The sequence below is a fragment of the Populus alba genome, chromosome 4 (genome assembly GCF_005239225.2).
Source record: "Populus alba chromosome 4, ASM523922v2, whole genome shotgun sequence".
NCBI lineage: Eukaryota > Viridiplantae > Streptophyta > Magnoliopsida > Malpighiales > Salicaceae > Populus > Populus alba.
Window position 1 is genome coordinate 6,992,629 of NC_133287.1, and position 14,871 is coordinate 7,007,499.

At 34.8% G+C, this 14,871-nt stretch overlaps 1 protein-coding gene and 1 pseudogene across 2 annotated transcripts; both read right to left on the bottom strand.

Annotated features, from left to right (window-relative positions):
- Positions 1 to 1,618: 1,618 nt before the first annotated feature.
- Positions 1,619 to 6,211, bottom strand: LOC118030262 (proteinaceous RNase P 1, chloroplastic/mitochondrial-like; annotated as a pseudogene).
- A 4,178-nt stretch (positions 6,212 to 10,389) lies between these two features.
- LOC118030266 (protein REVEILLE 1) lies at positions 10,390 to 13,810 on the bottom strand. 2 transcript variants are annotated; one of them, XM_035034315.2, is made up of 6 exons: positions 13,408 to 13,810; positions 12,567 to 12,701; positions 12,361 to 12,472; positions 12,215 to 12,276; positions 11,668 to 12,051; positions 10,390 to 11,568 (listed from the first exon to the last, which is right to left on the bottom strand). In XM_035034315.2, the coding sequence occupies exons 1-6, from the start codon at positions 13,417 to 13,419 to the stop codon at positions 10,825 to 10,827; spliced, it is 1,449 nt and encodes a 482-aa protein (XP_034890206.1). In that variant the 5' UTR covers positions 13,420 to 13,810; the 3' UTR covers positions 10,390 to 10,824. The 2 variants fall into 2 exon arrangements, with proteins under 2 accessions (XP_034890206.1, XP_034890205.1); XM_035034314.2 differs by lacking the exon at positions 13,408 to 13,810 and adding an exon at positions 13,180 to 13,387.
- Positions 13,811 to 14,871: the final 1,061 nt, after the last annotated feature.

Genomic DNA, 14,871 nt, shown 5'->3' on the forward strand with positions numbered 1-14,871 from the left:
CTCTTTCACACAAAATACATATCTTAATATATAAATATAGGGGAGGCAATTATACAAAAAAAAAAAAAAAAAAAAACCAGGGTAGGAAAAAAAATACAAAAAAATATATATAGGGAGACATTGCAAAAAAAAAAAAAAACAAAACATTACCTAAAAAGAGGGGGGCGGCGAAACCTTTACTAGCCCCGCCTCTTTTTTAAATTTTTTAAAAAATAAAAAAACAAAACATTCCAAAAAAAACAAGACATTGCATGCGTGTCTTTGCCTAGGTTAGGTTGCTGGTTTGGATTAGTAATTAGGCTAGGTTAGCTGGTTCTAGCCCCAGTTCTTATATTGAGAGTAAGGTGATTATTTCACCATAATACAATTGTGTTTTTATAAATCGTATCGAGTTAGATTAGTTCTTTTATATTTTTACAGTCAAATTACTAATTTAACACTAAAATAAAAATATAAAATGCCTTATATTTAAGGGCATTGTTGTAATTAATACTAATTGAACATGACTAAAAACAAATTGTTAGTGTGTTGGCATGAGCGTGCAGACGATCACCAAGCTGTCTAGATGGCGCTTGTAGGTTCTTATTTTTAAAAAAATATTGTCATGAAAAAAGTTGTGGGTTATATACGAAACTTATGACCTAACAATTATGATCGCAATAACTCTATAGAAGTATGATACCATAAAATCATGTTATATTATTATTATTATTCTTGTGTTTTTTTATATGAGATTATCTCAAATTCATATCTATGGTCGTAAATTTACAAGTTAACTTAATTTAATTAGGTTTGTTTGTTGTGATATTTGTTTTGAGTTTATATATTGATGTTTTGTTTTTATAATCATATTAATTAAATTACTAATTAAACCAATGATTCGAGTCTCATTTTTTTTTCCCCTTAACATTATTTTCTTACGTTGAAATTCTTTTTAATCAGACTGCAGGCCACAAATCTAGTACAAACAATGACAAAAAAAAGGATATAAAACAATCAACACTCAAATTTGCGAACTACACTATCTTTCGGAGCTATTTCTCTCAAATCAAGCTTGCTAGACAATAATTTAACAGTAACATCAGAGACTATAGATAGATTTAGAGGCTGTTAGTTTGGTTATTTGGTAAACTTTATAATCCAATTAGTATCTGTAAGCTCTAAATGATCCTCTGGTACTAAATTTCTGCGTAAAAAATCACATTTGGAGGGAGAGTCTAAGGCTGTAAACATAATTTTTCATTATTAAATGCTAGCTCTCTTTTTCGTTGCAATCTTACTTTCATCATTTTGTCTTTGTTTGATTCTAAAATTAGTAGTGTGTGTGTGTGTAGTTTAAAATATTATCATTATTAATAATTCGTCTTGCAGCTGGTCTGAGCAAACTGCAGACTCCGGGAAGGGTTTGCAAGTTACTTTAAAATCATTTAATTCCATTTATTATAAAATAAAGCACGACATCTACTTGCATTGTTTTCACACTCTCCCATGGAAGAGTCGACATCTGGATTCAACAAAGCGGAGTGAAAATCTTCACGAACCAATTTGACTACCGGGTGCTCATCGTCCTACCATTCTCTTATTTCCTCACTATTAAACGGAGGGAACGCAACATTCATAAATAAAACGGCAAGAAGCAAAGTATCTTATTGATTCCACATGGAATATATCTTGATTGAAAAATTACAAGAGTGAAAAAGTATGCTACAAATCTCTCAACCCCTCTCTCTGATGCGAATACATGCTCGTTCATGCAAAAATACTTGCCAGGAATGGAACCCGTCCCTGCTGATGAGCATAATCATGAATTATCTTTTGACAGGTCGGGTGGCGCACAACCACTGTCTTGGAGTCTCAAGATCATCGCCTGTGGTTGTTGGGACATGCCAACCACCATTTTCTGATTCCTGCATTAACAATACCATCATATACCAAAATCTTTTAGAAATTCCTTGTTTTGATACAAAAGATTACCGAAATTGCACACTGCAGGTTGAACATCTCACCTGAATAACAATTGAATACGGGGGAGGCATGTGCAGAGCAACTCCAGATCGCGATACCGAGAGCCGAACCTGCAAAATTTTCAAAGAAAGATGAGTTTCTATAACGCATGGCATTACAATTCTACTACCAATTATAGTAGAACATGTTTTTATTGATGAACTTCAATTAGTCACAGTCCTGGGTGGGTTCAAACTGGACACTCTGAACTCCAAGTAAACTTCGGCACAATCTGTAGTGTCTTTACCGGAATACATGTATTAGTTTCTATTAATTTCAGTAGCTGTCTAAGAAATGTGAGGGGGGAATGCTTAAAATATGAGGAATACTTGTATCCCCACAAGAAGCCGAATGCAATGAACCAACAGATCAAGCAACACAAGACTGTATAAAATAAATGGATCCAGAGGAAAACTTGGAAGCCAACCATGCACAACATCGTGGGTTTATCACCAGAAGGTACCTAGATTACAAAACAAACATATAAACAGAAATGAAGAGGTTTCCCCCACTTTCCAGTCAGATCAAAGCTAGTTTTGCAAATCCATGAACCGGCACAGCATAAAAGGTACATGTATGTCACATGCATCTAAGAGAGTTGAAGTACCTGATGCTTTTCCTTCCATCTTGGAAAAAAGGAAGTCCCTAGCAACTGGAACAAGTGGTCCCTCATTTCATCATTTGTCACCAGTAAACACTTGCAACTAACAGCAGCATATAACCAGTACCTGTAAATAAACATGGCACAAATTACGCAAAGGAACTACAAAGGAGATAATGCCAAACAAATTGTTAGGATGCACCGTAGCGCTTGGTTGTGACACTTTATAAAGTTCTATCCGATGACATTTGGTAAGAAAGATGATGGTTTTAAAAGATTCTACCCTAAATCCTCAAATATCAAATAATAGAAAACATTGCATACTCAACAAGTTGTTATCTTTCCTTCTCCCAAAACCTATGGAATGCAGCAGAAATAGCAGTTCCGCTTGTTAATGCAAAATAATTACCCCACCTCTAGACAGAATGAATTAAAGCAAAATTTGATCCTTTGATACTCCAATCAATAAAAATAATTACCTTGCAGAAAATCCTAGATTCAAGTTTAGATTTCCAATAATAGAGGATAAAAAATCATTCATCTAGTAAGGAGTGTTGAAAGAAGAATTTTCTTGGATTTCCCCGCATCCAAGGCAATATTCTTGGGATTGGATACGTTTCTTGCTTCTTTGTCCTGTAACTTCAGGGGCATTGAGTAGCATTTCATTGGCTATTGTTCAGAAAGATTGAAGCATTCTTCTGGTTGAGCTTTACTTTTCTTTTTCCAGCAACCAAATTTATTCACTAAGAGGTTATTGTGCATTCTTTTTGTGGCTAATAAAGTTTTCAGAGAGAGAGAGAGACTGGACGTCCAACGCTCATGCTAACAGGTTGTTGATTTGTTGAGACTTTTGAAAGAGGAAATAATTGCAAGAACTTCTGGTACTGTGCCATATATGCAGTCTTTTGGTGTTTCCAGACGGAGAGTTACGCAAGACTTTTAAATAATTACACAGCATGAGACATGTATTATGAGAGAAAATAGAATTTTGTTTTGCTTTACTTGGTGTAATTTTGTGGAAGCTTTTCGTAGCAATTACTTAGCTGATACTTAAAGGGACTGGAGGGCACTTATTTTATGATTTTGGTTCTTAGTTTGTCTTCAATGCAGACTTCATAGCCAAGAACATGCAAAACAAGGCAAGTACATATGAATACAAACCATATGGTTCATAAAATGCACTCTCACCAAGCAACATTGGAACCAGCTGGAGTAGCATAAAGTGCACCAGAATTTTTCCACCTCTCTAGCAATTTCTTGTTACAAGGACTCTGAGCTGGACCCCCATTTACACGACTTTTGTGCAAAATAACTAGTGGAAATTTCTTGGATGGACTCATATCATGTAATCGATTTACAACATTATTAAGCTACAAAACAAAAGAAGCATTCAGCATCTCAGCAGCATACCCTTCTCTGAAGAAAAATAAGAGATGTAATCTCATAAACTTGCTCAACATGCCACTTACCTGGGAAAAGTTGAAAGTCTGTTGATTGATAAGACTCACATTAGCTCCATTTACAACTGCATCAAAGGGACCATGCTGCTGCAGCCACTCCTGAATCAATTCACTGCGTACATCAGTTATAGCTTGTTGGCAATTATTTTAAAGTATTATTACCCTTAAGAATAAACATACAAAGTGAGCATCCATCATTTTCTATTCTACTATTCTTAAAAAATTCCAATAACCCCAACAAGTTACGTGGTATGTTGACATTTTGATATGGGAAGAAGAATCTATTCATAAACAAACTAGTGATATAAGAGTGATTGCATAGACCCATAGAGCCAGTTCTTGTAATATGAAGCAAATTTTGATTAAAGTTCTCATATAGAACTCTTTTTTGTGCACAAGCAGTGGCAACGTGGAAACCAAAAGCGTTAAATTGATCAATCATTCACTGAACCTTTTGTTAGAGACAAGGAGCGGTGTCTTACCTGGAACCGAATAAAATCAGCCTTAACCTCTCTTCCAAAAACCAACTTAGATAATGAGATAGCAAACTTTTCTGTCTCTCTTGGATCGATATCAATACAAGCAAGTCTCTCACCACAAGAACCACAAACACCCTTCTTATCCATTTGAGTCCTGACCACTCTCCACTGTCCATGCCCTAACCACCCTTGTCCGTGCCAACCTCCCCCTCCCCTTACAACTCCTTCCCTCACCTTGATCACATCCCAATCCCCCTTCCCAATTTTTGCAGCATGCTCAGACTTAAACCACTCTTCAATAACCCCTACAGTTGACTCCGTAACCTACCTCACAGAGGTTCGCAACCGATGCAGCAATTCATACATCTTGTCAGCATTGTTTACATCAGCACTAATTTTCAAAAGAGAGGAAAGCTCAGGCTCTTCAGCCACAACCCCAGATTCAATCATATGTGCATCAACTTCATAAGCTTTATCAACCATCCCTTTCTTACAAAATCCAAACAAAGGTGGACCATAAGACCTCAGCTTTGGCATAATACCAAAACCCTTCATTTGCTTTACCAAATCAAAAGCCATTTCTGGATCTTCCATTACAGAAGCCAACCTCGCCGCGTTTGTAAATGTAGCCTCGTTAGGAGGAACTTTATCAATAATCATCTGCTGAAATATCTCGAAACCCCTTTTACAAGCCAACTTCAAATCACTTCCATTTTCACCTCTATTTTGAGAGCACAAATAAAGCATCACATTATAATTGTATTGATTAAGCTCAACCCCATTCCTCCTTGCCTCATCATACAACCTAAGCCCTTCAACAACATCGCCAACTTTCGAACACATATCTAGCTTAAACCTAAGCACTCCCTCTGGTGCATCTCGCCACACTCTCTTTTCCAACCTTTTAGAAACTACATTCCCACCCACAGATTTCTCATCACTCTGCGATGTCGCAGAGATTGCCGAGTTGCTAAATGTGGCCTTTTTCTTCATGAACAAACTATGGGCTCCAATAAAGTTTGAATCTTTTATGTGTTTTGCAAATAAATAACTATGATTACAGCAGATGGGGCTATTCTTAAAGAATGAAAGCAAATGGGTTTTCTTAGTGAAGTAAGAGCAAAGATATTGAGAGGTTTTTGCATTAAAAGAAGGTGCAAAAAAAGTACTGCTTCTACACAGCAGCATTTCAGACAGATATTGATAATTTCCTGTTTCAAATTATTGTGTTTCTACCAAGCAACAATCATTAAAACTAAATTAGCAAACCATAAACTAAAAGAAACTAACCAAAAATAATTATTTTTGGCAGGCAATGCAAAGTTTCTTCATTTTTTAGCAGAGAAAAACATTAAAGTTTCAATTTTGATGCAATACAGAATCAGAAAATCAGTTACTTGAGAGAAAGAGAAAACCTTGAGGTTCTGGGATTCTTTGAAATCCATCAATTTGGACTGTCATAGCCAAAAACCCTAGGATTTAGGATTTTTGTGGAGAAGAAGAAGGTGCTGCGTCAGCTGTTTGATAAAACCGGATCCTAAAGGACAAGTAATGTGGGTTGAGTGTTTCGAGCCAGATAATCTCTGAGCACTATGGTGACTGGTGTAATATATCTGTTCCTTTCCATTTTAACCCCATTTCTTTTTAGAGATTTCATATGCAAGAATAATCCTTTTGCCTTTGGATTTTATACATGCTGCTGTAACTCAATTTTAACAGTTAGTTTTTAATTTAATTTTATAGGATTTAAAATGTAAAATTAAAAAATTAAAAATTTACTTTAATAAAAAGAATTGTTTATAGAGAATATAATATATTTTTATCAGTTTATAAATAAGTTTAATTATTCACTTTCATATTTAATTCTTAATCAAATTTAAATTTTAAAAAAATAAATTTATTTAGAATTTTATTTTATGGAACTCTTTCACACTAAATACATATCTTAATATATAAATACAGGGGAGGCAATTATACAAAACAAAAAAAAACCAGTGAAGGAAAAAAATTACAAAAAAATATATATAGGGAGACATTGCAAAAAAAAAAAAAAAAAAAAGAGGTGGGTGGCGAAACCTTTACTAGCCCCGCCTCTTTTTTAAATTTTTTAAAAAAAAATAAAAAAAACAAAACATTACCTAAAAAACAAGACATTGCATGTGTGTCTTTGCCTAGACCGGGTTGCTGGTTTGGATTAGTAATCAGGCTAGGTTGGTTGGGTCTAGCCTCATTTCTTATATTGAGAGCAAGGTGTTTATTTCACCATAATACAATTGTGTTTTTATAAATCGTATCGAGTTAGATTAGTTCTTTTATATTTTTACAGGCAAATTACTAATTTAACACTAAAATAAAAATATAAAATGCCTTATATTTAAGGGCATTGTTGTAATTAATACTAATTGAACATGATTAAAAACAAATTGTTAGTGTGTTGGCATGAGTATGGAGACGATTACAAAGTTGTCTAGATGGCGCTTGTAGAGTCTTTAAAGACAACGTTCGAAAGGTCTCAACACCTTCGACATAATAGGTTGGCGCATGCTATTAACGCAGATCGGAACCATTTATTTCTTTTCTTTTCTCTCTCAACCTCAAATTTTGTATTAGCTCCATCAAAAAATCACACCAACCCCTGCAATTTATTTCTCCTTGACATTTGGTTCTTCTCCTTTTAATTATTATTTTTTTATTTTAAATAAGCCGTGAAATTACAAATGTTTTTTAATTTCAATCCCTTTTATTTCTTGATTTTTTAGATTTGGTCTTTATTTTTTTTATTGTTATTTTTTATTTTTTAAATAAGGTATAAAATTACAATTAATTTTCAATTTCACCCCCTTTTTTTTTTCTTTCAAATTTGATATCTATTCTTTTTATTGTTATTTATTTTGTTTGGGATTATTTTTGAGGTTTTTATTTTTTTACAATTTCATCCTCCATAGGTTTTTTTTGTTTCAAATTTGATCTCCATTCTTTTTACTAGGGGTGTTCACGATTCGATTCGATTCGATTCGATTCGGTTTAGACCAAAAAAATCAACCGCGCTGAATTATATTAATTTTGTGAAATATAAACCGAATTGGACTAAAAACCGATTCCAACCAAACCGGTCCGATTCAGTTAAATCCAGTTTTCTTTACAAAAAACCAGGAAACCTAAACCCAAACCCTGACCCACCAACCCAAAACTCCACCTGGTTCTTTGGCTCTCTCATCCAAACCTTAGCAACCTAATCTAAGTCTGTCATCGAAATCTACAAGAAAGACCTGGAAGAATTCGGATCCGACTTGAAAAATGAATCCACCATTATCCACGATGTCGCTTCACACGCCATCCATGATCTCCCTGCTTCCTTCAAGGCCAGCACTGTCGTCACTCAGGAGTATATCAAAGGGTGATGGGCTCGTTTAGAAAAACCTGGTTGGATTTTCACCTTTGCTCCTCTGAGCATGAACAGGTCCCATTGGGGTTTCTTAAATCAAAAGCACAATTCAAATATTTGTGATTCTTGAAGCCAAGAAAACATCTAAACCAAACCCCTCTCTTCTCTCTCTCTCTCTCTCTCTCTCTCTCTCTCTCTCTCAAAACAGGCCTCATGAACCAAGCAGATGAGGCCAGGGCTTTGCTTGTTAAACGCTTAAATGCAGATGGCAATGTAGAAACTAAGAAAGGAAGATTGGGAATTAATTGAGAGGAAGATTGGGAATTTATCTGGGAATGAGGCGGCATTTTATGAGATGAGATGCACAGGAAGGAAGGGCTAAGCGGTTAGGTTAACTTAACTATTTATACCATAATTTTTTGTTAATTGTTTAATGGGTCCAATTTGGTTTGGTCCAGTTTATGGTTCAAAACCAAAACCGAACTGGACCTGTTAAAATTTATGATTTTAAAAATCGGTTTAATCGGTTTTTCATTTTGGTTTGGGTTTTTCAGTTAATTTTTCTTTGATTTTATTGGTTTTCTCGATTAGTCAGTTATTTTGGATACCTCTATTTTTTATTGTCATCTTTTTTTCTTTAGCAGGTTTTTTCTTTGGTATTTTTTTTCATGATTTCATCATTTAAAATTAAATTGGCTGGGAGTAAAGCTTATTAATTGAATTTTATTCAAAGATTTCATGAGTTGCGAGTTTTAAATATTAGATTGGGTTTTAAAGGTTTGTCTAGATTGATTTGTTTTTATTTCTTTTTAAATGCTAATGTTTTATTGGTGATTCTTTTTTAGAGTTTTGCTTTATTATTTTTTGTAATGGTTTTCTTAATGCAAATTTTTAAATTGATAAAAAGACTGAACTTTAACTTGTCCTCCTTACAAAATTAGAATAACAATTCAAAGCCAAGACTTTAAGGGCAGGAAATTGAGCAACAAGGTCCTGAAACACTTGTCCTAAAACTTCTGTTTTGTTATAAAACTTTAAACTTCAACACCTCCAGATTCCTGCAACCAGCCATGCGATGTGGAAGTAACTTTTAACCAAACCAGAGGGATTTGGGAGAACAAAAGACAAAGGGATTAGGGGAAAACCGAAGACAAAGGCTTCAAAACATCATTAAGCTAATAACTCCAACCTAAACGCACCAATCCCATACCTTAGACCTCCAGGCTAATGCTAAAACTACACATCCAATCAAGACAAGACTCTGAATTTATGATACTGCAGCTTACATTGCCGGAGCCCTATACCAAGCAATAAAACTTTCTCATTGACAGAAATCGGTGCGAAAAAGTTGAAGAACAAAATCTTAGATATTCTTTTTACATTTTATTTTTTTTCAGTTTTCAAATTAGTTCATCTTTAATTTTTATCATGTCCAGTGTATTTGCTTCTACCAATGAAGGTTGGCCTGAGCGAAAGGAGCTCTAGCCATTTAAGCAAGTAGTTTTGAGTTTGTGCCTTGCTGAATACAGTAAACTTTCTTGGGAGTGATCCTCATCTTCACGCTAGATAGAACCTCGAAGGATTAGTAATGGACAATAGGCTAGGAATACCCTGGAGAATAAAAAAGTTTATTTGCTGTTTTTTTTTTATTATTATTTAATTAGTAACTGTACCACTGTAGAAAAAGTTTCAAATCAAAATCATTACCAAATTATATGAAATGCGAAAATAAAAATTATTTATCACTTGGTTAGAACCACTTTCGAAACAATTATCTCAAAGTCAAATTATTAATGAATTATGATTTCTATCTGGTGTATAGTGGAGATGGCTTGTTAATTAGCTAGCATTTTAATTTAAAACTTGTATTTATTTCTTTAGAAAGAAATCTTTATTTGGGTTTTCATAAAAAAAAAGAAAAAAAAAAGATTTATGTTAAAATATAGTAAAAGAAAATGATGCCTGATTTCTCATTCCAGACTTTGCATAATTGCAGAGACAGGTTGAGATACCCTCCATGCAGCATGCATAGCAAAAGGAGACAATATGGTAAGAAGTTTTCCTCCTCTACTGTAAAGCGGTTGTTCAAGGGAGTTCTTTTTTATAAGAATGAGAGGTACTCGCTCTTAGACTTCCACTTCCACGGCTAAGCCGTCAAGTGAGTTGTATTTTTTATAAAGAATTCAAGCGATTCGGAGAAGTTCAAGCCTGTGTGAAGACAGATTCATAGATTCCAATCTGCCTTCGTTGCTTTAGGGTAAACACAGCAACTCACTTGACCAGTTGATCTTAGCTAACACCCTTTTCTTGGCTGGATTTCTTCTCTTCTTTTTTGAGGAAGAATCTTGGTCTGTCCTAATCTGATAAAATAATATCAGGAGAAAATGCAGACTAATTTCTCATGCCAATCATGGCAAGATTGCAGTGATGGTATACCTTGTATGCGCAGCAAGAGAGACAACAGGGAAAGACAGATTCATAAATACCAACTGACTTGGCTGCTTGGAGATAAATACAATAGGTACTGCTTTATGATATTGTACAGAGGTCAAAACAAAACTAGGGGACTAAGGGATTCATAGTTCAAAGAAACAAAAGAATTTAAGAGATTAGAAAGCTAATCCAAAGGATCAAAAAGGAAAGAAAAAAAGCTTGACAGAACATGATGCATACAACAAAAGGTGGAAATAAAGATATAAACAGTTGACGGTGGAAAAACTAAGTAACTAGATGAGAATCTAGAGAGTTTCTGAAGATGGCAACTGCTTAAGCACCATTCACCCTCTCACTCTGAGTCATCCAGCAACTGGCATTCTCACAGTCCATCACCCTCAAACTGTTCAAAAAGGCTCTATGTTCTAGTTAAGGGAAATTATGACTGACTGATGAGGCTAACTACAGGCAAAGGCGGATTCTTTGCTCTTCCCTCTCTTCACTGGTTATTGTTGAGGATTGGCTGTCTCTTTCTGCAATTCGTTTCTTGTAAGGCACAAACCCTTTCAAGCACTTTTCATTGATCACTTTTGATCCAGATGAGGCTGATTTCTTGGTTAGCTTAAGCTCAAAAATTGGGGATAGCTCTTTTTCCTCGTAAGAAAATTGTTGACTTTCAGTCTCAGCATCCATGTTTTTATCCACGTTTTCCCCTTCACTCACTGATCCAGAGTTGGAACCAGTCCAAGATACTTCCTTTGGAATCTCTTTATCTTGGACTTCATCTCCTTTTGAATCTAAATTTTCTATTGCGGGCTCTTTCTTGTGAAATGGCATGGCTCCATAAAGAGTCCACCAAGGCAGAGGAGCAGAGTCATTTTGTGCAGGACTTGAGTTTTCCTTTTGAAATTTCATGTAACATAATGCTCCATGAGATCCATGTGGCAAAGGACTCCAAATGGATTCCCCATTCCTGGAAGGAAATTCTGCGGCCACATTGTTCAGTGTTAATGGTCGCACAAGTTTTTCTTCTGCAGCGTCTGGTGTGGACAATTTAGAAGTTCCCATGTTTGGAGAAGATGGTTTATGCCATTCTGTGACTAATACTGTCCTTCCAAAGAGCTTCAGACTCCGAGTTGATGTTTCCTCAACAACAGGTTCTTCAGAAGACACATTTTCTTTGGGAGAGGAGTCAAGTTTCTCGACCTTCAAGCAAATAGAAAAACACATTTAGGACAACCTGAGAACTTTTAAGACATCGGAAGCAGAGTGAAATTGTGATTTGTTATAGGAGTAAGCCAATACCTTGGGAAATTGCTCATCAGGAACTGAACTAGCAGTTGCTGGTGATGGAGATCCATCCTCTTCAGGAGACGAATCAGCATGATGAACACCACCAGCAAATGAAACTGGCGATAAGCTGTGGTTTGGTGTGTCTGAATCAGTGGAACCGAGGGCATCCGAACCAACTGCAGACAATACTGATGTTGGAGATTGGTTTTCCTGTTCTGAAATGGAAAAATTTGGAGAAGAAGACCTTAGTGACTTCTCAGGAATAAGGAGCTCTTTTTCTAGAGGATGTCCCAATTTGCGGGGGTAAGGATGCATAGGTTTTCGCTTTGGTCTAGGAGGAGGAATTTCAATTGGTTCCACTGAGCTAGTGTTGCTGCCACCAGACTCACGCACAACCTACCCCGAATAAAAATACATTGTAAGAGCAACATCAAGCATGAAAAATGAACCCATCGAAGATCATTCGCACTCCTCGGGTTCGTCAAAAATCCAACCTGCTTTAATTGAGGGTATTTATATATTATGGTAGAGAGCAGATGCTGGAATAAGAGCAGTAAACCTTAGAGAAGAATTTCTGAGCATGGCTTCGAATCTGAACCGCAGTCTTTGTGCCAACATGCTCTGCCAAATGAAACACACACTGATTTAGATTCACAAGTCAAAGAACAAATAAACTTGATTAAGAACCTTGAAAATCAATTATACCTTCAATCCGTCTCCAAGCGCGACCATAAAGCTTCAGAGCTTCAAGGAACTTCTTATGCTCTTCCTCTGTCCATCTTTCTCTTTGCTTCGTGATGGTGTATGGTTTCCTCGCCTGATTAAAAAAACATCCATGGGAGGGGTATCAAGTAATAATTGTGGAGAGTTACATCAATCACAATTCACATCCGACATGTTAAGAATAAAACCTTGGGAGAGTAATCACTCCCACAAGAGAATTGCTCCTTTAGTTGCTGCCCAGATGCATTATTTAGTGTAGCACTCAGTGAAATTCCATTGCCTGCTGGGAGAACCAGATTCAGTCGAGTCCCTCCACGCTGATCCTGCATCAAATATGGGAAACAAAGACATCAGAAAAGCTTCCACCACTACCAGTGTTAGCACGCAACTCTGTATTAAGTACACACGATTCTTTTAACTTGCAGAAAATTCAATATCCATTAGAATTCAATAATTGAGCAGCTACAATAAAATTCAACAAATCAAGAACCAAATGAGTATCGTACTTCATAAATCTAACTAAAACACAATTAAAATAACAGTTACAATGTGCTCATGCTCCTTTATCTTGCAAGACAAAAAAAGGCAAGGAATCGAATTTATAAATAATAAATGTTCAGCAAAGCAGAAACTACCTGAAACTTGAATATCAAATTCCCAAAAACAACTACACTCATAAAGAAACTTGCTCGTGTAACTATATAGACAGACAAAAGACAGCTCAACATCAACAAGAATATATCATCATAAATTTTGCCACTTGCCACAGATAGTCACCTTTCCGACCAGACAACTTCTTACCACATGAATATTATAACTCTTTGTGTCAAGAATAAGACTTTTAACGCAAGTCTTCATTATATGGTCTCCCTTTTAAATCCATCTTTCCTTAATTACAGTAAGTCAATTCTTGCAAACAACCACAACAATAACAAACAAAGAGATCCATCATACCCTTTTAAGTTACAAAATTTCTAAATTAAATGCACTGATCCAAAAAATAAAATAAAATCAAGTTCATTCTCATACCTGAATAGCCATAGCCGAAAAAACCGTTCAAAAAATCGTAGTAAAAGAAACTCTTATTGTAGCCTTCTTGATGATATCTTCCTCAAATTCATAACCCAACATAATAATTCCAATAATCTGTCTCTCAACTTTCACTTGCTCTCTGACAAAACAAAAAAACCTGACCTGACCCTTCAAAGCAATGAAGTCATACCTTGATACTCGAACAAAAACCCTCTACAAAAACCTAGAGAGATTAAAACTTTTGGCTTCAACAAAGCTAAAAAAGGAAAACCCAGAAGAACTAAACAAGCAACAGAAGGAGAAGTGAAGAAATAGAGAGAGAAAGGAAGGAAGAAATGAAGGAAGACAGAGAGAGAGAGAGAGGGAAGCGTGTGAGTCTGTATGTTTATTTGGCTTGTGATGGAAAAACAAAAAAGGAAGAGAAAAATAAGAGAGGAAAGGAAAGGATGCCACGTCAGAAGTGATTTTTTATTCTTTGTTTTTTTAAGATAGAAAGCTCGAGAATGCAATGGAATCCTGTGGCTCGCATCAAAAGAGCAGCAGAACACGTGGCATTTTATTTTTTATATTTTTTGCATCTTCCCTTTTTATTAGGCAAGCATGTTTAATTTGGTGGAGAGAAAAATGGAGGCACTTTTTTTATGTTTTTATAGATAAATAAGTAAATAAATAAATAAAATATTATCCATACTTGCACTTGCCACTATATTAGTTTCCCGTCTTGCTCTGTAATTTTTTTAGTATTTTATTTTCCTTGTAAAAAGAGAAGAAGGAATATATATATATATATATATATATAGAAGTTAGATATTGTAAAAATCATAGACGGAGAAGATACAGATATATCCTAGGGTGGACCTCTAGCATGTGTTATAGGTGTCATGTCATCTCTATGCTCAAGATTTTATGTACCATAATATTCTATATGACATCACCTTAGTAATAATTTTGTATGATATCGCTCTCAATCTTAAATTTTCGGTTACATATATGTATTTATATTTTTTTATTAAATATATTTTTTTATTTTTTTAAAATAATTTAATAATATCTAATTTCTCTTAGTTTTTCTCAGTTTTATTGAGATAAATATTAGGAGCTAGCCTTGTTCAAGGCAGCTTAATTTCTTATTAATTTATTCTAATTAATTGAATTGCTTTCATGAAAGACAATTTGTAGGCAATTCATGGATGAGTTTTCAAAAGCTCCAACTGTCTCCCATCTTTTTATTTCACTGAAAGTCTTTAAAGTGTCATTATTGGTGTTATTATTTTGGTGGTGTTTATGAGCTCAATAATAAAATTTAAAGTGTTTTTTATTCTGAAATATATTAAAATAATATTTTTATTTATTTTAAAAAAATTATTTTTTATACCAGCACATTAAAAACTTAAAAATATTAAAAAAATAATTTTTTAAAAAAATAAAATTTTAAATTTTAACTAAAAAAAATTATGTTTT

Coding starts and splice junctions, on each gene's coding strand:
- LOC118030266 (XM_035034314.2), bottom strand. CDS start 13,236: ATGAAGACTTGCGTTAAAAGTCTTATTCTTGACACAAAGAGTTATAAT. Junction 12,277..12,360: donor CGCTTGGAGACGGATTGAAG/GTATAATTGATT, acceptor TTCATTTGGCAG/AGCATGTTGGCACAAAGACT. Junction 11,569..11,667: donor CTGATGAGCAATTTCCCAAG/GTATTGGCTTAC, acceptor ATTTGCTTGAAG/GTCGAGAAACTTGACTCCTC.